Raw genomic sequence first — 26,309 nt, forward strand, 5'->3', positions numbered from 1 at the left:
AGGGAGAGGAAATGGAATTAGAAAGTAGCTGTGGCTTAGGACAAGCCATAAAAATATTCAGATTGCAGTTCCTCTTCTACTTCATCTCCTCCCCAACAAACTGAAACCCCACTGCCCTAACAGAATGATCCCCCATACGGTCCTCTCCTTCCTTGACCCTCACACACAACTGCTTCTCCTCTCATGCCATCATTCATAGCCCCCCCGTCCAAAACTTCCTACTATGCCAACTTGCCACTATTCCCAACACCAATCACCCCCATCCTGCCCCTGCAAAAAAAGCCCTGCAGCCTTTCCCTCCTCTCCACTCCCTGCTTAACATTAACTTCTGCTTAATTCCTGCATGCAAAAAAAAATAAAAATTAGAATTTAAGAGCTCACTGTGATTAAGTAAACTGGTTTATTGCACAGCTGCAGTGCTGTCTCTAACCACCAGTTCTCCTCCATGCAGTCCATGGACAAACTGCAAGGAAATTTGTTTTCAAGTGTTATATGCAGCCATTCATAAAAAAAATCCTGAAGGGCCTATCAAGCATACATTTAGAACATGAAAAACATTGACCAAGATTTTCAGAAGTGACTAGTGATTGTCTGTGCTCAACTTGACACACTTTAAAGGGGCTCTTTTAAGGTATCTTGAGCTGGGTACAGAAAAAAAATCGAAGTGAAGAAAATCACTAGTAACCTCTGGAAAATCTTGGCTTCCACTTCTACAATAATCATGGTCAGAGCTCAGCCTTATTTACTAAATACTTTGTACTAATGTGCCTTTCTTCTAAGGTTCAAAACGCACTTGAACCTCACAATTCCTCTATGGTAGGTATTCTTCCCATTGCATTGATGAAGAAATGGAGGCACAGAAAGAAAACTGACTTCCACAAAAATCACCCGGCAAGTCTGTGGAAGAGCTTAAGCTAGAACCCAAAAGACTTTTATATCTCTATTACATATCCAAAGTAATGTGCGTGACTAGTTTTCCCCTGTTGATTTATGACTGCATGATAAATCCTGAATATAGGCATTTATAATAGAAACAGAATTGTTAATGTCTCACAAGAAACGGATGTACATTCTATATAAAAACAATATTGATTAACTACCCTATTTCCTTTATTCTTTACTGTATAAAGGAATAGGCCTGTATTTCCCCAAGATATACGTGCTCCCACTCTTCACAACAACTATAATGTAGACATCCAAACATGTTTATTTTAAAGTTGGGAAAATAAAAAAACTACTCCCATTCTGTACAGACATCCGTTGTGATGTTACAGGGCTGATCATTCCACACCTTAAATAAAGGGCAAGAGCTAGTAAATTTAATAGTTATGAAATTCTGTATTTTTGTACTCAATTTTTGCATTCAAAAAACCAACTCTCTATAGCAAACCATTTTTTTTCCTGTTTAGAATCATACTGGTGGTGGCTATGCCCTGTAGCTAAATAACTGTTCATATGAAATGGAACACTTCAAATGTGTTTAGTTTAGAAAAAATTCTGATGATCTATCCTGTGAAAGGGTGGAAGTTTTACCCATATCTTAGGGATTTCAACTGTAAACTAATATCTAAGAAATGGATGAAACTTCCACCCTTTCACAAGTTCTCTGTAGTTATATATCTACATTTAATGTTGCTGGAAGGATAGTTACATATTGGCTCAAATGGCCATTTGCCCATGAATCTTTTCTACTTAATAAACTGGTAGCATAACATAAGAGATTTTTTTCCCCCTCATACTTAAACATGTACTCGTTTACTGTGCTACTTGATTCATTGGGCCAAACCACTGTCCAGTATTCTACCCTCCAAAAGTGTCAAACTACATATCAACTTCCAGAGATAATCACAGTATATTGTAACAGTCCAAAAGAAAATATGAAGCAATATCTACTCTTTCCTTCAACTCCAAGTTCATATTCTACAACAGAAATTTAAGAAAAATTGACCAGTAAAGTGAAGTAAAGTGTATGGACCATACTATATTCAGGTATTATCGGTCAGCCGAACAGCCATTATTTTGCTTGACACTGAAGATTTAATGTGTATGTGATTTTCAGTGTATTTCCATAATAAGTTTAACAGTATAAATATTTCAATTATGTATTTATAATGCATAAGATCTGGAAAGAGCGGATGGTAGTTCAGTGCTCACCACCACATGGGGACAGAGTTCCCTGACAAAATTCTCTTTTATAGTTATGTGCACTCAGGTTGACCTTGTATGTTTTGCTTCAGGATGTGATGGACCACACTGAGTGTTGAATCCTTTGTCTATGATGCCACTTACAAAGTTAAGATGAAGACTAAACCTTTCTTTAAGCTCTTTCATCATTGAAGTGACTGCCACCAGTAAAGATGCCATTTTTTCTAGGCCAGACTAAATCAGCAGTTAGGCTTGCATTACTGAACATCAGGCAGCCAGGGACAAAATTGTGAACAAACAGGGAGAGAGATATAATATAAAGTGCTAAAACATTCCTTCTCAATAGAAAGTTTCCAACAAATCCCACCCCTTTCTATTTTATTTCAACAAGTTAGTGGCCCATGTAACATTTGACAATAGTTATTTTGTGTTATTCAATAAGACACAGAATTTCCTCAGTGTTACCGTACTTCAAAGCCAGCAAAAGAAGAGCTAAAGAAAAAGGGGTAGCATTTGCTTTGTAACAGCTGAACTAAAGTGCCTTTTAAAAATAGCATATTTTGTGTAATGGTCTAGTTGGAAGAGTTTGTCTCTAAGGGCTTGATCCTGGTCTCATTCAAATCAATGGAAAAGCTCTGACTGAAGGATGCAGGATCAACACCTAAATCCCCATGAATAACTACACACAAACTCAATTATATACAGAATCACAACTACTCTATTGAGCTTTAATAATTATTGTGATGTTCAATGCTCATATGGCCTTTGAAACTGAAACATAATTAATCAAAGCACTATTCTGGTTTTAATAAAATGAAAACTAATACATGAGTGATCAAAATAATTAACACAGTGAAATTTATCAAAGTAAGTATTTGCACATGCATGTCATCACTAGCTATCAAAACTCATCATTCAGTGCACAGCCTCTCTGCAGAAAATCCAGGCACGTATTGAACCTGCTCCATAAGAAGAGGACTTTAGGGGACAAAATTACAGGAAAGAAAACATGAACATCAGATAGTACCACCGCTTCTAGAATGTCATTTGAACATTGTCACCACATATTTGAGCGTGAATAAAATGTTCAAAGATCATAGAAAGTAAGCCATCATTCTCAAGCTGATCAGAAGTTATTCTACTAGTACTAGTGTAGTTTACTGTTTCTCTTTCTCATTAAAAAGTCATGTCTGACCCTGATGCAGTTTACATTATGGACTTCCATAACGAAATAGTACACTCCACACTCTTTATTAATGTTAACATACCACAATGAAGTTTCAGTTAATGATTTTTAATTTGTTGCTTGACAATTAACATGGAATTTTATACTACAACTTACAATAAGTTCTCCATAATCAATAACATCCTCACAGCAAAACCAGAAGGGTTCAAAGATGTCTCAGCACCATTATGTAAACGCTTGATATTCTTCTTGTTGGCCAGCCTGAAAAGTAATGTGACAATGATCAATAAGGTGCTTTTCTTCTGACCTTCAGAAACCTAAACAACAAATATGGTTTCATTTTCACTGAAGTTATATTAAGACAAGTACTTGTCAGTGGAATTTTACATTAATTATTTGTTTCCAATTATTTTTGGATTATGTTAAACTATTGACATTGGTGATGATTAATTTGCATTTTTGCATGTGCAATACATACTTTTTGCCATACTGGTATTCTACACTTTCACAATATTTCTTCTTACTATGGCTCAATACAGGTTTTAACATATTATTACAATCAAAATAACTCAATGACTGTTGTACTTTACACTAAAATACCCTCATCTTATTTTTCTAAGGACAAAAATAGTTACACATTCACTTAAAAATGATAATAAAATAGTGCTGGAAAATGTTTGTAAATTGTATCTTCTAAGGCAAAAATATTAATAAAATATCCTGAAAAAAAGGAAGCTGAATACATCAGGGCTCGTTTTACTTCAAGTCATAATTTCTGCGTTTGGTACTGACTACACTTCCGCTGAAAGTGTGCTAGCAAAAACTGCCAGGGCTTGAAAAATAACGCACTTGCCAGAGGTAAGCAGGAAACTTTCCCTGGTGATCTGGGCATCTTATCAGTTTTCTCCATAATTTAAGCCTTTTAAAAAAAAGTTTCTAGCCTTTATAGCTGCAAAGATACCCCTCCATATCTGAACCAGTGCTATGTTGTCTTACTGAATCTATCCAAAATGATTAGAGGTGTGAACTGATTTTAGTTCAAATCCTAGCTCTGCAGTAAGCCAGAGTAACCAGGTCCAATATTGGGAATTTCTCTAGGGCTGACTGTCATTCTTTTCCTTCACATTCCCAAGGCCACTGTACAGCAGCAGAGATACCATATGGATGTTTGTGCAGCCACAAAATAGCCTCCTCCACATCATTTACTATACTGTGTGAGTGGAAGTGATGCACTGTTAACTAAATCCATCAGCACCTTATCCAAATACCCACTATTCCAAGAGGTGCTCATTTCTCATACAGACTCCCCAGAATCCTGTCCCATCCCCCACAAGGTTGAACTACAGTGTTTCCGCTAGTGGATCTTATTTACTTTGAGGATTCTCAGAAATTCTCCCACCATCACTCCAGACTGGTTATGAGCATTTTTAAATCACATCATTTAACGCTTCCCAGAGAAGAATGGGAGAATTTCAGAAAATCTTCAGTGTAGGCAGAGCCAAAGAGAGTCCTCTATAGCTGCAGAGTAGGGTGTAATATGTCCCTAAGAGTGATATGAACCATTTCCATTCATCTCAACAGAGTGTTGATTCTAAAGATTTTAACCTCATGAAACTGGAATAATATAACTGGAACTTTAAGAAAGCTGCAATGCACTCCTCCCCACACACAGTTGGGACTAAGTCTCCAGTTGTAGGCTACTGGATGATTTCCCAAGATCTGAACTTTGTTTAAACATGGGGGTGGTCACCATATTTAACTGAACACATTGGACAGAAATTTCCCAGCCCTCCCCCCAAAAAAAAAACTACTTGGGGAAGGAGGGTTCTAAATAGAGAGTGGTTCTCAGAAAAAAAAAAATCCATAACTGTCAGGGAAATTGTCTAGGAATAACCATTTAAATAATTGGTTCTAGAACCACTTCAGCATGTACAGGAATAACTGGGCCCAGAAACATAGCTTAGTATTATTGTAAGCAGTACCAATGAGCATCACCAACTTATCTCACAGATTTGACCTTACCCGAACGAGCAAACCATTAACTATGACACTGGTGGGAACAGGATTACTGAACAAACTGATTGTTAATTTGTAGTACTGCTCAGGCAAAAAAAAAAAAAAAAACTGTATAAAATGAGGACAAAAAGGTATTTGGTCTGGATATATACAGCCACTTAACATTATGTTCCAGGATTAAGTCCCAGAAAGAACAGCCCTTTCATCTCAGGAGGGCCATCTTCTTCCTCTCCTTTTTGAGAGGAAATGTCAAATAGGAAGAATAAATGGCTTCTTAAAACTTGCTGGGATAGCCGTATACTCAATGTAATTGAGCTATAAAAATTGGTTGCTTTCAAATCCATGTGGTCACACGGCTGGCATTCCAAAATTCTACAACTGAGAATGATCAGAGGATACATGCTCAAAAAGAACCAGCAACCGAGGCCAAAGTGTTCAACTGCTTCCCTTCAGCTGCAGCACTGTAATGCATTATTGCTCAAAGCAGCCTTTTAGACACTGGAACCTCTTCTTCCCTATTCCTGCTTTAACTTTTCTCAGCCTCCACTAGCAGAAGCCTCGCTACCATTAATGACCAACAACTACTTTGCCTGACAAGCACTTTTAAACCCCAATGTTCCACTCCCTCACACAGTGTCCTTCCTCCAAAATAGTCCCCTAATTACTCAAACCCACCCCAAAAGCTAAAATCAAGTCAGATGGATGGGATTCCAAAAGCAAGGCAGAAAAAAAATAAATCATTGAAGTTGCTGAGAAGGCCTATGAGCTGCAGAGCTACCCCTGGGATCTCTGAAAGCTAGTGTTCAAATAGTTTGCTTTCAAAATTAGCTAGTTAGAGTGCTTGGAAGGCAAACTGCTGTAATGCTGTTAAATAAACTAGTATTATGGTGTAGTTAAGCACCCACAATGAGAACTTACCATATGGATACTGCTTTACATTAATGTTACCGCACACTCATACCTGCACACAATGAAAAAATATATCCTACATATTCAAAGACTGACAGGAAACTCAACAGGGCATTACACTCCCAAAGAAGCAGGAAATACCTGCCTGCCTACCCACCCTTCAATAGAAGTACATTCTCAGACCTTCAAAACCAGGGAAAAGATTGCCAGTGCCAATATACTTTGTCCATTAAAATATCTATCATCACATTTTTCAAAAGGTGAACAGAATTCTCCTCTATGAGGCTGCCAGAGAAACATCTTAATAGCTCTCATATCCATCTAAGATATCACTGCTTTATTTGTTAGGATGCTAGCCTCAGACTTGGGAGATCTAGGTTCAATCCCTTGTTCTACCACACATGTACTGTGTTTCTCTGGACAACTCACTTGGTCTCTCCGTCCCTCAGTTTCACGCATCTGTAATATAGGATAACAGTACTGCCCACCTCACAGGCAATTTGTGAGGAAACATATATTAAAGATTGTGAGACGATCAGATACTAAAATAGTGAGAGCTATATACGTACCTAAGATATAAAGATACTATTTTTCTACCAAAAAAAAAAAAAATCCATGTTCAGCTATTCAAGTGATCCAATTAAATAAATATTTTTAGGTAGTTTGTAATTACCTAAAATATTTCTTGTTCCATAAATGAGAGACTTCACCTATATTTCTAAACTTTCCTAGTTCTTAAACATAGCTAACATTTCTTTGCTTTGAGCATGCATATTCCTAGTGACCTGGTCTGTTTATTAACAATCATTTGTTCAGCATTTTCCATTTCAAAGCACGGGAGTAATATTCATATATTAATCTTCATATATATGAAGATTATAAGATTGTTCCAAAGTTCTGTATATCTACCTAATACTAAGCTATGAGGAAATTTTAATGACGATCAACCAATTTGTGCAATATTTCTGACATACTAAAAGACCATAAAACAAGTATTCCATAGAAAGTTTCACTTACCCATGATATATCAATCTCACAAAGTCAATCGCAGATCCTTGCTGCTTTCTAAACCAAACTGAAGTTCTGTTGTCAGAATAAGATGCCAACTTGAATGTACTTGAATTTATCCACTTCATTGATTTTGCAATTCACTCCATTTTTTGCAAACATTCTTCTGAATCACAAGAGGACTCACTTTCAGAAACTCCAGTTTGTTAATCTGTCGAAATCAAAGTAGGAAAAGTTAAAAAAGTTACAAAAAATAATAGTGGAAATTAAGATTCATGCAAACACATGCTTCATGCCTTACGTACTTCACCATATTAGCGAGGGGTTTGGACACACCATGCAATGCCATTGTAATGTCCTAGGATCTCAGTGTCCCCTGCACACATTAAAAATACATTTTTAAAGGAAGTTAGATAACTAAAATATGGACCAAATTAAAGTATTCAGTAACGCTGTTGTGGATAATTGAAACCTGAAGAAAGAGTAATGGACAAGCATACCTATTTGAGGCTCCTTTGATCTCAACTGTGAATGCCTCAGTTACTGTTCGTATTGCAGTAAAAGAAATCAGTAGAGTCGACTGATGGTGTGGTTGCCTCGAGGAACACAGCACTATTTTAGGTAGGTTAACATGTCACTTTGTATGTAATAGCATTCCAAAACAGGCAACAATGAAACATTTGTCTTTTGAGCAAATTTAACAGCACACACAATAATTGCATTAGTCTGCAGGCTGCATTCTGCTACAAGTATCAAAATTTACTCACAATTTCACTGTAAAATACCTGAGACACTATATTTTCTTGTTATGTCAGTGCACTTTACATACAATTATGGAAGGCAGCAAACAGTGATGCAGGTTTGCTGTGTGCCCCCCTTGAGGTTTCCAACTTTCCCACAACATACTTCAGGTTTTCCCCTCATCTGGACCATCCAAAAACATTCAATTTGTTTTTAAATAAGAGATAAGAGCATGAATGGTATGGGTTTCTAATAAGCAAAATTAAAAGTGATAATAAACTGATGCAAAATAATATATTCAGACATAAAACATGCAAAAACAACAATGTCACTAACGTGTCATCAGTCTCTGTTGAACAGTCATCAGGCAAATCCCTCTCTTCTTTCACAGTTATGATTCTTACATCTTCGGGTCCAGAACAAATAGATTCTTTAGATAACTGGTCATCATTGTCATATCTGTATCACAGAAATATGCATAATTAATTAATATTGCTTACTTCTACATTTATTCTCTTCAAGCATTCCAAAGGAATATATTTAACTTTGAAAAATCATTAAAATTATAAATTCTATAGATATCATTAAAAGTTCTAAAATCTATAGATAATGGGAAGACCAACATCTCTTTTGTGCACATTCTGAGGTTTCCAATTTTATAAAAATGGGCTGTCAATTTTTCTGTACATAAACTCTCTGAACTGTAATTGAAAAGACTTCCCTGTGATCTTTTAAGCACATATTAATTTTTTTTATACCAATCAAGTAAAAATAGAGAATGTTACTAACGTTCCATCCGCTGCTATTAAAGAAGTGTCATCTGGCAACTCTCTTTCCCCTTTCACGGTAATTCTTCTCACATCTTCAGGCAGGGAACATATTGATGCTTTTGACAATGGGTCACAGTTGTCATATCTGTATTACAAAAATATATTTGGTATTAAATTAACTCTGAGAATAGTCTTTGGTTCATTTAATTGTAATAAGTTACAGTGATATTTTACTTACAAATCTAGTAAAAATCCTGCAACCTCTGCATCATTTCTGAAATCCAATTTTTCCTTAAGTGTCAACCATCTATCAATATGATTTCCCACATAGATTCTTGTTTTCCCTCTTCTTCTATCGAGACTTTGCTTCCTCTTTTTCTTTTCCAAGCAGGACAATACAGGGGGTCTACCGCATCTCTTTGCCGGTAATGACATTGTAAGCTTAGAAATAAAGAGAAATAATAGTAAAAATGCAGTTCATGGCAATTATGCAGATGTCAGTGTTCTAAATCATCGCTGTAAATGCTGATTTCAAACACTGCAATATTTATAGACATACACAGGACCAAATATACCAATTAAATCATCTTACACACAGGTCAGGCTCAACGAGAACCAAGGTTCTGTGGAGCCTGCCCAGAGAGCTGCTGAACACCTCTATCTCCTATCCACTTTAAACAAGGATTCAGCACCTCTCTGAGGAGCACATACATAATTGAACGTGGATCACAATATACACTGTAAGATCAACTAACATCCATGCGTGCTTACATACAGTAGCTGAGTTAAAAAAACTGCTTTCTTGTATACCCTTCCCCATCTATGAAAAAAAATTAACTGCTACAAGTTTTTAACCCCTGTTATCCGGCACCCTCCACTCCCCTTTAGTTCTCTCCCTTCTCGTGGCTCTCCTTGCTCCTGCAGCTTCCCCCTGGTCGGAGCAACTCCTAACCTCCACTTTCCCTCTCGACTGCCCAATTCTGCAGCTCTTCTTCCCATGGTGCGGCTCGCTCCCTCGCGGGATGCAGGAGCCTCGCACGGTTGCCGTCCTTAGCCTCGTCAGTCGCTCCCACAGCGAGGGCAGGAAGCTTCAGGGCTTCACCGGGGAAGAGAGGGAGCTGAGCGCCCACCCCCCTGCCGGCGGCGCCGGAGCGGCCGCTGCCTTGCGGTGCAAGCTCAGCCTGGGCAGCGCCAGCGGGACGGGGACGGGCCCGTGCGGGAAGCGTTGTGTCCCGGGGCTCCCCTCGCCTGGCTCCCGCTCCCACAGCCCCGGAATCCCATCACCGCTCCCCTTCCGGGCACCTGGCGGGGCAGGGTCCCGTCTCCCAGCCGCGCCCCTGCCCGTGGGGCCGCTCGCTCGCTTCCCAGCGGGGAGTCACGGCTCAGGAGCCGCCGCCGGCGGCAGCAGCAACAGCAGGTGCGCGCGGCCCAGAGCGACGAGGTCGCGCGCGCGACCCTCCGAACCGAGATAAACATGGGACACGTGACCGCCCGATCCTGGCGCAGGCTGATGACGCAAAATTTGGGTTGGGAGGGGGAAGAGGCCCGCCGCGCCGACCGTCTCGCCTTTCGGGCGAGCAGCAGCCCTTCACTACGGAGTCTTGCAGCCGCCGGCAGGGCGTGGGGGCTCGCCGTGGAGAAGCGCTGCGGATAGAGCGATAGGAAGTGTAAACTGATGTGCCCCGCACCCCTTTATCTCCCCAGCCACGTTAGTGTCATTCATCCACCTGCTCGCCCACGCCGCAGCATGTCACCCTGTTCAATGCCATTGGCTAGCAGCAGTGACTGGAAAAAAAGGAACTCACCAGACACTCTGGCTGTTCCTCTTGGTTACTAGGCTCTGTAGAAGAGGGTAAGTGAGTTCCTGGTATAAACACACATCAGATTCATAAAACCCAGAATCCACAACATTATTTTGCGATAAAAAGTTTAACTTTGCAGTGCCACTGGCTAATAAGCTACCAACCCTACCATCTAAATTAGCAGCCATCATCATCATTTTTATTGATCCATTGCAGAAAAATGAATACACTTTACTGCTGGTTCCAAAATAAAACTTGATTAACTCAATGAAAAAAGTTAGAGATATTCTTTTATTTTTATTCAGTATAAGTTTTACATAATATCTTGTATGTGGATATGAAACAAGTCCATTATCTATAACATGCCTCTTGCAATCAATATTATTGCTACTGATACTGCAGTAGTACCCACAGCCCAAATAGGGATCCAGGCCCCATTGTGCTAGCACTGCACAGACACACAACAAAAAGGTGGTTGTTGCCCTGAAAAGTAAGCCATTATATGTTTGCTTTCTTTTATTACTTAAGGGCTAAATGAGCAAAGCTGCATTTTTTTTGTGCTGAACTTCTGTAAACATGGTTATCTGTATGTACACACATACTTTTCAAGCACTGTCTTTGGATCACATCATGTACAAGAACTTAATTCTGTCTTATGCCAGAAGAGTTCTCACACTGTACTCTAAATGTCAAATATTCAGACTTATTTGATGTACGTTACGAGATAAGCATGGCTGTCTGCAAGGAAAATTGGGAAGTGCCAATTGATTATAAAAACAGTGACTACTCGCAACCTTATTAATTAGGTTAAACGTAAAAACAGAATGAAAACAAATCACAGAGTAGGAGCTTCTCAGTTGGGTGACTGATGGCAAGTCTGATCTATTCAAAGCAAGAATTAATTGCTTTGAGATAAAGACTGACAGCCATGAACTAGTGTCTAAAGTTGACATGGAATTGAGAAACCAGAATTAAAGCTTAGAACTGGGTTCTTACAAGTCCAACAGGTTAATTAACAAAAACAAACAAAAAAACACCCTGAATTCATTTGGGTAGTAAGAGCTCACCTACCCTTCACAGCCTGTAGTGTCCTGAAGAACATGAAACAATACTGTTTCTTAAATCTGCTATTAAAAACTAAGAGATACCTACAATAGACGACCAAATGGGTATGAAATAGGCAAATACTTGCTACAAAGGCTCTGAAAACAACAAGACTGTAGTTAGAAGGTATCTTTCAAACAAGCAAAGACTGAATAGTGGAAGCTGCTTAGATGTAAAGGAAGTCCTTAAGAATGCTAAAATATTCAAGATCCAGTCCCAGGAACCAGAAGAGAAACTAAAACATTGAGACAATATAATTTTTATATTCCTTTAATAAGAATATTTAGTAAATACTTTACAAACAATATAAAATACACTGCTCTTCAAAGTACTAATTAATACTATGCACAAAGGAAATACTTTCTGTATTAAATAATTTTACCTTTCTGCAAGGTCAGATTCAGAGCCAATAGGAGAACCTTCACCTGAATACCAGGAAGCCTGATTGTATGAATACTGACTTATCTGTTAAAAGGGAAATATTCAAATTAATCATATTACGAAAAAATCAAATAGAAGATTCAGGAATAATAATTTTGAATAGAAAACTCATATTTAAAAGTTAGGCCTATGTTCTTGGAATACATTACTGTATATCCAGGAGACTGGATACCATGCAATTACACTAATTTCTTAGGCTCTCTAGTGTCCCGTGCACATATTGAAAGTACATTTTTAGAAAGATCACTAAAATATGTACCAAATTAATCATCAATTCTTACGGATAACTGAACCTAAAGAAAGAAATGGACAATCATACCAACTGGAGCTTTTCTTGGTTTCTACTGTCAAGATGTGGATAGGTTTGGTGGAAGTACAGTAAGAGGTCAACCAAATCGACTGGCAAAATGATATTGTTACCTCCATGAGCGCCACACTATTTTAGACTGATGTTATAACCTTTTATAAGAATCATTAAAAGTGGACACAAATGGATACAAATTAAATGTAAGATGAGCAAAATGAACTGCACACAGCAATACTACTGGTCTGCACAATGTTTGCTGGATTGACTATCCAGCGTTGACTCAATCTCAAAACTAGAGCACTTGACTGGAATACAACGTGGCCCTAAATACATTGGAAATATTTTCAATAGGGACTTCATGAACTAGCAGAACCACATATGCTTTAAAACTGACCGTTATTTTAAGGGATTGCAGAGTTCTTCATTGCAGTGCACACACTCTGTCATAACACACACTTTAAAAGACATCATCAGCACAGGACGGAATGTTAGTAAGTGGTGTCCGGCCATTCCATCTCCTTCACAGTTCCTTTATATATCTCGTTATGACTGTCACATGTATGTTAAAAGACTATGGCTATTAAATAAAAAAAAAAGTTTTACACTCATTTCTGTACGAGCCCTTAACAAAAACATTTAAATGTGAAGCTTGCTTAAACACATTAATATGGAATGGATTGTGTAGACCAGCAAAATTGCTCTGTCCACCTTGAAATTGTTGCTGATCTTAAAATGACCAAAGTCCTCCCCTCCCTCCCTCCCTCCCTCGCACCCACTTGATCTCTCCAAAACATATATTTCTGAAGTCAAGAAAAAAAGGTGAAGAGAACATTTCAGTTTGTAATAACCAATGTTAAAGGACCAACATCAGATTCAAAATGATATCTTTAAAAAGATACCAAGTTTCTTCATCTGTCTTACTGAGAACCACTTACATTATTAAAACCTGAAGATTTTTTAAAAGACCACATTATTTTTTACTGTTATTTATGCAATTTATTTTGTGTAGTTCACTCAGCATACCCAACCAAATAGATTACCTAATTTGAATTTCCAGCTCTTGTGTCCTTGTGCAAAGCTTCAGTGTCTGGGTTGCAAACACAGCAAGGTACTGTTTCAGTTAAAACAGTTAATCTTCCCACTCTATTTATTCACTTTTATTAATATTGATTTTACAACTTTTTGTTGTGTGTGCATGTCACGTATCCTTACATTTTGTCACTGAAGTAACTGATTCAAGCCCTTTAAAATACTTAGTGTGTGTGTATACACACACGCCACCTCTCTCTCTATAATATATATACACACACACATTATAAATACAGCAGCAGCTGCCATTTAGAATTGAATTTACAAGGCCAACAGCTCTGAATGGCTTACAGAAGCAACCACTCCATGTACAGCACTAGTGGGAAGGCAACAGTTTGGATGCTCACTTCTCCTCACCTCAGAGACAGGGGAATCCAACTGAGTACAGTAGATGCAGCAACATTCCTCCCTAAAACTGTGGCCCACACCAACAGCCATCCAGGGAGGAATTTCAAAAGATAATATTGGATAACAGCAGCAGCTACTCCAATAGCAGCCCTTCACTGGACCTGTACTCTTCTAAATCCTCTCTGTCCTTCTGATGTCAATATCACATTAAATATCCCAGAACTCAACACAACTGGACTCTCCATTGCTACCTGTCTTAAATCTATTAATCATTAATTGATTTTGCTTTCCTTCATAGCTCTGCTGCACAAAGTATTCCTTTCAACCTCCTGATCCTTAACTTCCTGTGTGTGTAAATACCAATACAGAATGGAAATATCAAGGCATCTAACGCTACAAATCTATGTAGCCAATTAGCTTACTTTGGTAACCCTCATCCTGCTTTCCCTCCTAGTCCCTAACATTTTTGCGCTCACTTGTTATATCTGTCTAATTGTCACAAACTAAGCTCCTTGCAGCAAGGAGAGTGACTTTTTTATTTTGTGAAAGGTCTAGCATGCTTTCAGGAATACATAAACACATACATACTTGTTTATAACTGAAAATTTAATTATGTTTAATCTATCCATTTTAAACTTTTGAAATAAGCAGCATTATTTGCATTGTCCTGACTGTTGTGTTCTGCATTGCTGCATAAGAGAAACTTAGTTTTAATTTTTAAACTAACTTTCTTACTATACATACCAGAAGTGATAGGGCATACTGCTACGCAGGAACACATTCAGTGATTGCAGGCTCCATAGCACCTAATATGATTCTATTTTAATCATTTTGGCTAAATGAGAAGCAGCACTAATGTGCTCATTGACTTGAAGGACAGCAGTGTTGATTTGGGACCTCAAGGATATGACAGAAAGAGAAAATATGCAATTTCTCACGACTTCACTTACTCTGGACCAGGAAAGAAGTCTACTTTTGAGTATGTAACAAGTTTTAAGAGACACGACAAAGCATCTCTTGAAACACTGAGTGAAAAAGATTGTATATAATTGCTTCAGGTTCTTTCCAGTTTGATTTCACTACAGCTGCTTTTTGACATGTGCCATATAAAAGCTGTTGCACTATGGCTGGAAATTTTCAGCTAATAAACCAAACTCAATGTGGATTACTAGGGAAGTCAGATTTCAATTTAAATTGGAGAAGTAAAGCGCATTTCTAACATAAAAAAATATTTAATATAAAACCCAGTCTCCAGTGGTTTAAGAAAGCAACACCATGCAATAAAATAGAGAAATAAAAATAGCTATTTCTTGCTTCCAATAAATTGCAAGGTACCAAACTGAAAGACAATGGTATTGTGAGAATCCAAGAAGAGCAGGTCTCAATATTCAAGTTAACTCTTGTAAGCAGTGTTCTAAAAAGGAAACAAAACTTAGCCCTTTCAGTTATTTTGGATACCAGCAAATATTTTAAAAATATTTTTACTTTATCAAAAATTTGTAAAGGTAGGGAAAAAAAAAGTATCACTCACTTTTCATCAGTCTGTACTGAAGAGGAATCATCCTGCAAATGCCTCTCTTCTTTCACGGTTCTGAATCCTCTACTTTGTGGTAAAGAACTGGCTGATTCTGCAGTCAGTTGGTCCTCATTGTCACATCTATATTACAAAAGGTTTGATATTAGTAAAATATTTAAGAAAGCTTAATGTTAGTTTTATAATTGTTGTCTTTGAAAGTCCCATGGCTTGAAGAATTTTCTCACAACGCCTACTCAACCATTAACTCAAGCTGCTACATCAAGTGAAATACTCCGGCTGCCAAATGCCCTGCCAAAATCATGCATATTTTATGTCTATTGACCCATCTTCAAACCACCTAATGAAATACATGATCATTACCCCATCCCACCCACCAACCTACACTCTGCTGCTGCCTCTGCTCTTCTCCTGGATATACGGATAGCCTTTGGCCTCCCAGGTCCTGCTATCCTTGTGGACCCTCTGCTACTCACTCCATGACCTTCTATTAAAGGAGTAGCAGTTCAGAGTCTGTTCTGTGCCCTGCTCTCCCCATCTCTAGTTCTATGAAAATAGTAGCGGCTCAGAGTGCATTCTACTCCCTCAATCCCCCACCCCAGCATATGGAAAAAACATCACTGTTCTAACTACTATTCTTCTTGTCTCTCCTTCACATCCTGAAAGAGAAGTAGTGGCACTTGCTCCCAGCCTCTCCATCTCTCATTGAGCCAACAGCACCATGGCCTTAATTCCACCCATTCATTCAGGGAGATGTTTTAATTACATTAAACGGATTTTTTTAAAGCCCTGGAGAATAAAACACAATATTTAAGAAATGGACTCTGACAGGCAGATCAACGGATTTGGTGTGGACACCACCAGAAAAGGGACATCTTTTAAAAGAATAAGTTCTCCTTTTTAGGATACTTCAGAGCATAAAATGCCATACATCTGATATGAGACAATAAAGCAAAATTAACTTAAGAGAAGGCTAGAAGACTTGTATTCTACATCTTATCTTTATAAATATCAATTGCATAAAATAAAGTAGTATCACTAACATTCCAACAGCTGAAGAGGAGTCATCATGTAAATCTCTTTCTTCTTTCGCAGTTACGAGTCTCATATTTTCAGGTAAGGAGACTACTACTTCTTTAGGTAATGGATCATCATGGTCATAGCTACAAGAATTAAAAGGATGGTAGTTATATTCAAATCGCACTCAAAACACAGTAAACACTGCACAGCCATCAGATCACATAGTCCACATCTCAAAATCTTACTGTCGAAAAACACAAAGATGCAGTGTGGAGGTAAGCAAATACAACCAAGCAAGCAGAGTAGTCAGAGTGATGACTATCATATGTCTAAGGTGAGGTAATATCTTTTGTTGGACCAACTTCTATTGGTGAGAGAGGCAAGCTTCTGAGTCACACAGAGAGCTCTATGTGGCTTGAAAGCTTGCCTCTCTCACCAATAGAAGTTAGTCCAATAAAAGATGTTGTCTCACCCACTTTCTCACTCAAGTATCCTGACACTGGCACAGCTACAACTACACTGCATACGTGTCTAACCAGCGCCTTTAAAAATATGAAAACAAACAAACAAACAAACAAGCTACCTCCAACTGTCTCACTACTTAGTCATGGTTAATTCCTTACTTTCACTTCCTCCCCTTCACCATTGGTACCCGTTCAGCCTTCCATTCAACAAAAGCCACCCTTCTCCACCGACTGTGCTGAGTGCAACCGGATCCCCAGCATAAGGAGATAAAAGCCAAAAAAAAAAAAAAAAGGAACTAGCCAGTCATGAGATGCCTCACCTTAGATAACTGTGGTTCATTGAGATATGTTGCCCATATGGATTCCACTCTTGGCACACATGGACTGCATGCATGCAAGATCCAATTCTTTGGCCAGCCATGTCTATTTGGGGTATGTCTGCTCCCTAAATGCCCTCATACCCCACCCACTCAAGGGCATAAAGGGAAGAATGGGCCCAACCATCCCTCAGTTTCTTTGCCAATACCGAATTCCAGAGGAGTAGGACTTTGTAATAGAAGGGAAGGAAGGTGGAACAAGGAATCTATGTGGACAACCTCTTGAAGTTAGTGCAAGGTAAGTAACTAATTTCTTGTTCGAGTGACTGAACAAGATTCCACTATTTATGACTAACAAGCTTCGCTTTGCTTGGAGACATGTAGGAGTCCAACTTAAACAATGACTGCAGACAATCTTCATGCATGAGAGGCTGCCTAAGCTCTGATGCAGTGAGCTCTAACATGGCTGGGTGTAATGGAACTAATCTGCCTAAATCATAACACGGCCTTATACAGTTGGAGACCCACTTAGATAATTTCTAAGAGGATATTTAACCTGATATTGCAGTCACCTTTTCAAAGGCGACTAACAGTTGAGGTATGTTTCTGAATGGTTTTGTCCTGACAATACACACAGTTAACTTACTGCATCAAGTCTGTGAAGTTTAGTTTCCCTTGTGGCTGAGTGAAGCTTGCAAAAGAAAACTGGGAGATGAATGAATTATTTTACATGGAATTCCAAAACAAATTTAAGCAGGAACTTGGGATGAGGCCTGAGATTGACTCTGTTCCTATAAAACACTGTATAAGGTGGACCTGCCATGAGGGCCTGAATCTCTCCAACCCTGTGAGCTGATGATGTAACAGCCACTTAAACGGCAGACTTTATATATAAATGATAGAGGGAACAGGTTACTAAGGGCTCAAAGCAGGGAACTCCCCAACTCTGCCAATATTATACTGAGGTCTCAAGATGGATGGGGGGTGGGAGGGGAATAAAAAAAATACGAGTAAAGCCCTGAAGGAACCTTACCACTGTGTTGCTGCTAGAGAGACCTTTATGGTACTGACAAGAAGCCCAGATTGTGTATTCAGGACTAATAAACAATCCAATATTGCTGAGCTATTCTAAGGACAGAAAGCTGGTGCTGAGATGCTCAGAAAGCAAACCTCTACCACTACGTTTTTTAAGTTAGTCTAGCTGAGGCTTTTCGGCTTTGGAGCACAATGTTCTGAACTTCAGCTGAACAGATTATTTTGGTGGGTTTCTACCAGCCTGCATTCAGGATGCTGCAGGAACCTGGATCCGGATGCAGGGTTTGACCATTAGTCTGCAAAACTAAGGAAGATGGGGCTGCCCTTAAGTATTTAATTTAAAAGATTTTTTGTGCCAATTGGCAAAAGACTAACTAACTATATAATAATTAACTATCCTAAAGAGAGACAGACTATACTAGTGCAGTGTGCAGAGATGCAAGTGGAAACTGCAGGGGTTCAGTCTTTTGTGACATAGGCGCTAAGAAGAGACTGAGGGCTAGCTGGACTCACTCTGCCCTTTATGTCCTCAGTGAGGGAGCACAAGGACATCTAGTGAGTTGGAACAGCCTCAACAGACACTGCTGGCCAAAAGAATATGATATTGTGTACCTGGGGCATATGCACAGCAAGAATGGAATCCATGTGGACAATAACTCAAAGAAGAATCCTAATTTTCAACATGGCACAAGGTTAACCGTTGAGTACAGCAAGGACTAGTGTTTGTTAGTGATCTGGAAAAAAGGCAGTGAGTAATGACATGGATGAATTTACAGATGACACAACATTACTTGGGTTATTGAAGATAAAGACTATTAGAACCTGCAAAAAGACCTAATCAAATTAGTTGAATGGGCAACACCTTGGCAGACAGAATTTGGTGCTGACAAATGCAAAATAATGCCCACTGGAGGGAATAATTTAGAACGCAGTGTATTTAAACTTATCTGCTAGCTCAAGAAAAATACCTGTGCATCAGTATGGACACCTCAATGGAGGCCTGTTGCGCAGCAGCAGTCAGAAAAGGACAATTATTAGGATGCATAAGAAATAAGATGGAGAATAATTAAAACTATATATAGCTATTAACTAATGATACAATCTTACTTAGAATACTCTGTTTAGTTCTGGTCATCCCATCGCAAAAATATGTAGTAGAAATAAAGAAGCGATTCAGAGATGGACAACAAGAATTACAGCCTTGGACTATCTTCATATGAGGACACTAAAAAAACTCACACCTTAGAAAGGAGGTAAATAAGGAAGAGATACACTAAAGGTGTACAAACTAATGATCGATTCTGAGAAAGTAGATCAGGCACTGCTAGTCACCTTCTCATTTTACAAAAACAAGGGGTCGCTCCCTGAAACTGAAAGGTGAAAAATACAGAATCGATGAAAATTTAACAGAACACACTATTTGCCTATCAAATTTGATGATAAAAGATATAATTGAGGCCAGAAATATAACAAGATTCAAAAAGAGAATTTTATATATATAAATATCTAGAGGTATACAAAAAAAAATTAAAAATCAAATCAAGAGTTCTGGAAAGCTTCAGGGCATAAGTCAACCTCTGGGGAGTTAAGAAGATAATATACCTGGAGTAAAACTACTCCGTAACTGGGACTGCAGGGCTTTTTGGAACCTTCCTCTAATGCAGCTGATACTGACCACTACTAAACTATATAGACAGCTGGTCTCCTCCAATATGCTAATTCCCAGATTCCGAAATGGTACTATGATGGAGTTTGATTTTGAGGGGAACAGGACATCAAAGGCAAAGCCCTCCTGAATTCTCCTGCCGCCATTCTGGGAACCTTCTACCACTTCTATCTAATACGCAAAATAATAATCATAGTACCAAAAAAAAAAAAAGTGATTAGTTTCATATTCATGCAGGTGAGGTACTATTTTACTTACAGATCCAGCAAAAATCCTGCAAGGTCTGTGTCTCTTTTGAAATCCAGTTTTTCCCTTAAGGTCAGCCATCGGCCAATTTGATTCCCCAAGTATATCCTTGTGTACGCCACTCTTTTATCAATAATTTGCCTCCTGGTTTTCTTTTCTGAAGAAGTTAATATTGTGGGTCTTGCGCATCTTTTTCTCGGCATTGTTGGCTTTTAAATATTAAAGAGAAAGAAAGTCAGCAAAAGTAATCATCATAATTAAATGTACCATACTTAGTGCTTACGTTGTGCTTCACATGTTCAAAGACCTTAACTAATCACTTCACAAAATTTTCGTGATATTAAATGTTGTACTCCCAATCAAAAGCTCCAAATTAAGTGCTTAGCATTAATACGTTGAACAGTTAGATTTTTACCATTCTGCTTTAGCAACATACTGTCTTGCTAGAGCATGAATCAGGCTCACCAATTTATTTCATATTTAATTATAAAGGATGATTTTACAAACAGTAGCAGACCCTATGCCAATGTTGCTAGAGCTAGGCAAAGATTTGGTAATTATTCCCAGAAAAGTTTATACAAAAAAATTTTGGTTTTCAACCTACTGATTGTTGCCCAAAGTGTTTGGTCATAAAAAATACAAATAATAATAATAATAATAATAATAATAATGACAACAATATAAAAATACAATACATAATTCAAGATTGATGTCACACATTGCTGATTCCAACTGACAGTTTGTGGACATTCAGATTACTTGTTTTGTTCAAGAGTATTAATATGAATAAAATCCTGTTTTCAGAATGTTAGCAAACAAAATAAATAGATACAGAAACACAGAATCATAGAACTGGAAGAGATCCCAAGAGGTCATCTAGTCCAGTTCCCTACAGTCATGGCATGACCAAGTATTATCTAGACCATTCCTGAGAGGTGTTTGTGTAACCTGCTCTTAAAAATCTCCAATGATGGAGATTTCGCCACCTCCCTGGGCAATTTATTCCAGTGCTTAACCACCCTGACAGTTAGGAAGTTCTTCCTAATGTCCAACCTAAACCTCCTGTGCTTCAATTTAAGCCCATTGCTTTTTGTCCTATCCTCAGAGGTTAAGAAGAACAATTTTTCTCCCTCCTTCCTACTTGAAAACTGTACAGAGACTGAGGGAACTGGGGTTATTTAGTCTGCAGAAGAGAAGAGTGAGGGGGGATTTCATAGCAGCCTTCAACTATCTGAAGGGGGGGTTCCAAAGAGGATGGAGCTAGGCTGTTCTCAGTGGTGGCAGATGACAGAACAAGAAGCAATGGTTTCAAGTTGCAGTGGGGGAGGTCTAGGTTGGATATTATAAAACACTATTTCATTAGGAGGGTGGTGAAGCACTGGAATGGGTTACCTAGGGAGGTGCTGGAATCTCCCCTCCACCCTTAGAGGTTTTTAAGGCCTAGCCTGACAAAGCCCTGGTGTTGGTCCTCTTTAATAAAATCAAGATATACCACTACCACTTTCCTCCCATCCGCAAGGCTTGCTACCCTATCAAAGAAAGCTATCAGATTGGTTTGACATGATTTCTTCTTAACAAATCCATGCTGACTGTTATTTATCACCTCATTATCTTCTAGATGATTGCAAATTGATTTCTTAATTATTTGCTCCATTATCTTTCCAGATACAGAAGTTAAACTGACTGGTCTGTAATTTCCTGGGTTATACTTATTTCCCTTTTTATAGATTGGCACTATATTTGCTCTTTTCCAGTCTTCTGGAATCTCTCTCATCTTCCTTGACTTTTCAGAGATAATCGCTAACGGCTCAGATATCTCCTCAGTCAGCTCCTTGTGTATTCTAGGATGCATTTCATCAGGCCCTGGTCACTAGAAGACATCTAACTTGTCTATGTAATTTTTAACTTGTTCTTCCCCTATTTTAGCCTGTAATCCTACCTCAATTTCACTGGCATTCACTATGTTAGACATCCAATCACCACCAACCTTCTTGGTGAAAACCAAAACAAAGTAGTTGTTAAACACCTCTGTCATTTCCACATTTTCTGTTATTGTTTTTTCCCCCTCACTGAGTAAAGGACCTATCCTATCCTTGATCTTCCTCTTGTTTCAACTGTATTTGTAGAATGTTTTCTTGTTACCCTTTATGTTGCTAGCTAGTTTGATCTTGTTTTGTGCCTTGGCCTGGCCCTACATACTTGTGTTATTTGTTTATATTCATCTTTTGTAATTTGATCTAGTTTCCACTTTTTGTATGACTCTTTTTTTATTTTTGGATCATTGAAGAATTCCTGGGTAAGCCAGGATGGTCTCTTGCCATACTTCCTATCTTTCCTATGCAGTGGGATAGTTTGCTCTTGTGTCCTTAATAAATGTCTCTCTGAAAAACTGCCAACTGTCTTCAATAGTTTCTTCCCTTAGACTTGCTTCCCATGGGATCTTACCCACCAACTCCCTGAGTGTGCTGAAGTCTGCCTTCTTGAAATCCACTGTCTTTATTTTGCTGTTCTTCCTCCTACCATTCCTTAGAATCACAAACTCTATTGTTTGATGATTACTTTCACTCAAGCTGCCTTCCACTTTCAGATTCTCAACCAGTTCCTCCCTATTTGTCAAAAACTAATCTAGAACAGCCTCTCCCCAGTAGCTTTCTCCACCTTCTGAAATAAAAAACTGTCTTCAATACATCCCCAAAACTTGATGAATAATGTGTGCCCTACTGTGCTATTTTCCCGACAGACATACTGAACTGAACATTGGTAAATAATTTAATTCACTGATCCATTTGTGAATAATCTTGATCTGTATTAGCCCAATCTGTACCTATGTACTTTCATATAGCCACATATGCCAAGTAACCCTTAATATTGCACAACTACTGATGGGTTTCCATAGGTAACAGAAATACAACCATCAATTTGTCTTCATTTCCCCAAAAAACTTGTGTATTTAATCTCAAGATAATGAAGGTACATGAGCAATACCAAGGTGAAGCCACAGTGAGGACAAGGCACTTCAGATTTATCTGAGGTAAATTCAGACATCAACGCCAGACAGGGCTGACCTCAGCAAGTTAAAAGTGATGTACCATGACGTCTTCCCTTTACCTTGGGATAGCTCAAACGTGTTAGTTACCTGAAGGTAAAAAAATTCTAAGTTTTTTTTTTTTAACAGCGAAGACAAGTCCTGCTGCCCACTTTGTTCCACTTCTCTGTTCGTCCTGCCACAGCATCCAGGCACCATGACAAAAACTTTATTACTAACTCTCGTGCCCGCATCACCCCTCACCTCCTGGGAAGCAGGGAAAATTTGTAACAGGAACCTGGGAGGGCAAGTGTGGCACCCAACCAGCGGGTGGGGTGAGCAAAGTACACCTACCCCACAACCCAGCACAGACTCCAGACCCTGTTCTTCACCCTGGTGTGGCTGTCCCCTCCCCCATACAGCCGCGCCGCGCCGCGCCAACACTCCTCCCCGGCTTCTCCCACAGCCTCACAACTACTCACCCCTCCCCCACAGCCTGACTCTCACCCCCCCCCCGCCCCAGGGTCCCTGACCGGCGCCCTCCCCCCGGAACACTTCCCCCTTCCGATGACTTTAACCCGCGTACGTACCCCCCGCCCCGCTCTGTCTCTCACCTCCTGCCGGGGATCTCCGGCTCCCGCCGCACCAAGCGGGCGCGGGACCAACTCAGAGACACTAACGCGCTGGGGGGAGGGCCCGACACCACAACTGTGGGACACGGGGCACGTGACACCGCGAGAACGGCGCTGAGTGATGACGTCCCGCAGGGCCAGGGCGCGAGGAGAAACCCAACGCGTCTCCCAGCAGCTTCCCCGGCTCCTGCCGGGAGCTCCAGACTCCGCCCCCTGCAGTTTGCCACGCCCCTTGTGTGAGGGCTGGAGTCGGGCCGGTCACCTCCGGTTCAGTTTACGCCTCGAGCCTCATGCTCGTCCCCTGAGCAGCCGCTTCCTCCTTGGCTGGGCGCTGGGCTCTTCCCTTAGCAGCTTCCCCGCTCCCCGAGCTGATGAGCGCTTTCTCCAGCGCCTTCTCCTCCCCCAGGCAAGGGGTACCAGGATCCTGCGGCAGCTGCTGCCTCCCCCTGCCCAGGGCTGGGAGCGACCCTCCTGCTGCTATTGTGCGGGCACGTCTGGGTCTTCCGCGGCAATTCAACGGCGGGGCCCTCAGTCCTTCTCGGAGCGAAGGACCTGCCGCCGAATTGCTGCCGAAGAGTAGAGCGGTGCGATCACGCTGCCCTGGCGCTTTTTTCCCCCTCCTGCTTGGGGCAGCAGAAAACCTGGAGCCAGTCCTGCCCCCACCCCCAGTAGTGGGGTGCGTGCAGAGCTGGTGCAACCCATTAGGCGGTCGCCTAGGGCACTAGCATTTGGGAGACGGCATTTCGGGTCCTTTGGCAGCGACTGCAGTGGCCAGATCTTCGGCCGCCCCCGGTGGTCATCAGCATTTAGGCAGAGGGGCCTGGGGGCGCAGCCAGGGCTGCCTGCAGCAAATAAGCGGGCGTGCAGCACGCAGGGGAATTCCCCGCCCCAGCTCACCTCTGCTCCATCCTCTCCCCTGAGCACGCCGCCCCCTCTGCTTCTCTCCCTCCCAGGCTTGCAGCGCCAAACAGCTGTTTGGCGCCACAAACCTGAGAGGCGGGAGAAGTGGAGCGGTGACCGTACTCAGGGAGGAGGCGGAGCAGGGGGGAGCTGCCTGGGGGGGGTGCCTCAGTGCGGGGGGGGGGTGGGAACTGCCGTGGGGGGGCGCCTTGGGGGAGGGGGAAGCTTCCCCGGGGGGGCACCAGAGTGGGGAGGGCTGCCACAGTGACGGGGGGGGGAGTGCAAGGTGGAAGTTTTGCCTAGGGTGCGAAACATCCTTGCCCCCACCCTGGGTGCGCAAATACCCATCCAGCAGCTGCCGTCCTGTCTCCAGGGCAGGGCCGGCTTTAGGAAGTGCAGGGCCCAATTCAAACAGTTTTGACGGGGCCCCAGCAGGGATGACTAAAAAAAAAAACCACATGGAAAAAAACACGTGAGGCTTGTACTCACCTGGCGGTGCTCCGAGTCTTTGGCAGCACTTAGGCGGCGGGTCCTTCACTCATTCCAGGTCTTCGGCAGCACTGAAGGACCCGCCGCCAAGTGCTGCTGAAGACCCAGAGCAAGTGAAGGACCCGCCGCCGAAGTGCCGCCGAAGACCCGGAGCGCTGCCGGGTGAGTAAAAATAAAAAGGTGCCTCTAGCCAGGGAAGGGATTCTTACTGGACGCGGGGCCCTGATTCCAGGGAATTGGTGGAATAGGCCTAAAGCCGGCCCTGCTACAGTGGGTTCCTGGGAGCTTCCCCACCCCCACTAGACGCTTCTTTCCTCAGCTTCCAATGGCTGAAAGAGCAGAGGACAGACAGCAAAACTTGCAAAAGGCTGCAGATCCGCTAAGCAGGGCCCAGGGCAGTCTGCAGTTCCAGCTATACACGGTGGCAGAAGAGTGCTGCGGGATCCATGGATTCTTCTTTAGCTTTTACTTGTGCTGTATTTCCAACATGAACGAGTAGGTTATTACCAATGTCAATTTTTTACTGATTTTTCTTAGAACTGCAGCACCTAGACCTCGTAATCTGAGTATTCATTAAAAAGAAACATTCTAGCCTTAAACGGTTCTACAGAAAAAAGCCTGAAAATTTGACCCAAGTAAGCTACAGGCTAAGAAATTAAACATGAATTGAAAAGAACACACACTTTTATCATTATTCAAAAATCATAATTTTAAGTAACTATCATGATTTAGGGGGAGGCTCAAAAATGACCTCTAAATTACTGAGAATAAAAATATTTCTGATAACACAAAATACATTTAACATGGGAAATCCTCACAAAGCAGTGTGCTACCCTATCCATGCAGTAGCATTTTTTTCAATGTTAGTCAAACAGCATAGATATCAAAATAAAAAAAATACATAACATGAAGTATTGACTCTGAAAAGCGTTGAAGACCATTCCTAGTTATCCTGAACATTTGTTTATCTCACAACATGATGGAGTCTTACACCACAGGAAGGAGAGGGAGGAATGGGAACAAAACAGACAATGAGTGAAGTCAACTTCTTGACATAGTTTACACGCGCTGAGTTGGGCAGCACAAAACACCCCTACGACAAGAGAGAGACAGAG

General features: G+C 40.6%; 1 protein-coding gene across 10 annotated transcripts in view; it reads right to left on the reverse strand.

Annotated features, from left to right (window-relative positions):
* The window catches only part of FOXK2 (forkhead box K2), a 115,870-nt gene extending 91,951 nt beyond the window's left edge, over positions 1–23,919 (reverse strand). Inside the window, exons 1-10 of one of the 10 annotated variants that reach the window (XM_030534346.1) lie at positions 23,788–23,919; positions 20,161–20,357; positions 16,444–16,563; positions 15,398–15,523; positions 12,824–13,006; positions 12,064–12,146; positions 10,078–10,419; positions 9,014–9,216; positions 8,795–8,920; positions 8,342–8,464 (exon numbers count right to left, since the gene is read on the reverse strand). In XM_030534346.1, coding sequence (XP_030390206.1) covers positions 8,342–8,464; positions 8,795–8,920; positions 9,014–9,216; positions 10,078–10,251 — 626 coding nt within the window. In that variant the 5' untranslated portion in view covers positions 10,252–10,419; positions 12,064–12,146; positions 12,824–13,006; ... (2 more) ...; positions 20,161–20,357; positions 23,788–23,919. The other 9 variants (XM_030534347.1, XM_030534350.1, XM_030534348.1 and 6 more) reach the window with 9 other exon arrangements.
* Positions 23,920–26,309: the final 2,390 nt, after the last annotated feature.

Source organism: Gopherus evgoodei, chromosome 15 (genome assembly GCF_007399415.2).
Source record: "Gopherus evgoodei ecotype Sinaloan lineage chromosome 15, rGopEvg1_v1.p, whole genome shotgun sequence".
NCBI classification, from domain to species: Eukaryota; Metazoa; Chordata; order Testudines; family Testudinidae; genus Gopherus; species Gopherus evgoodei.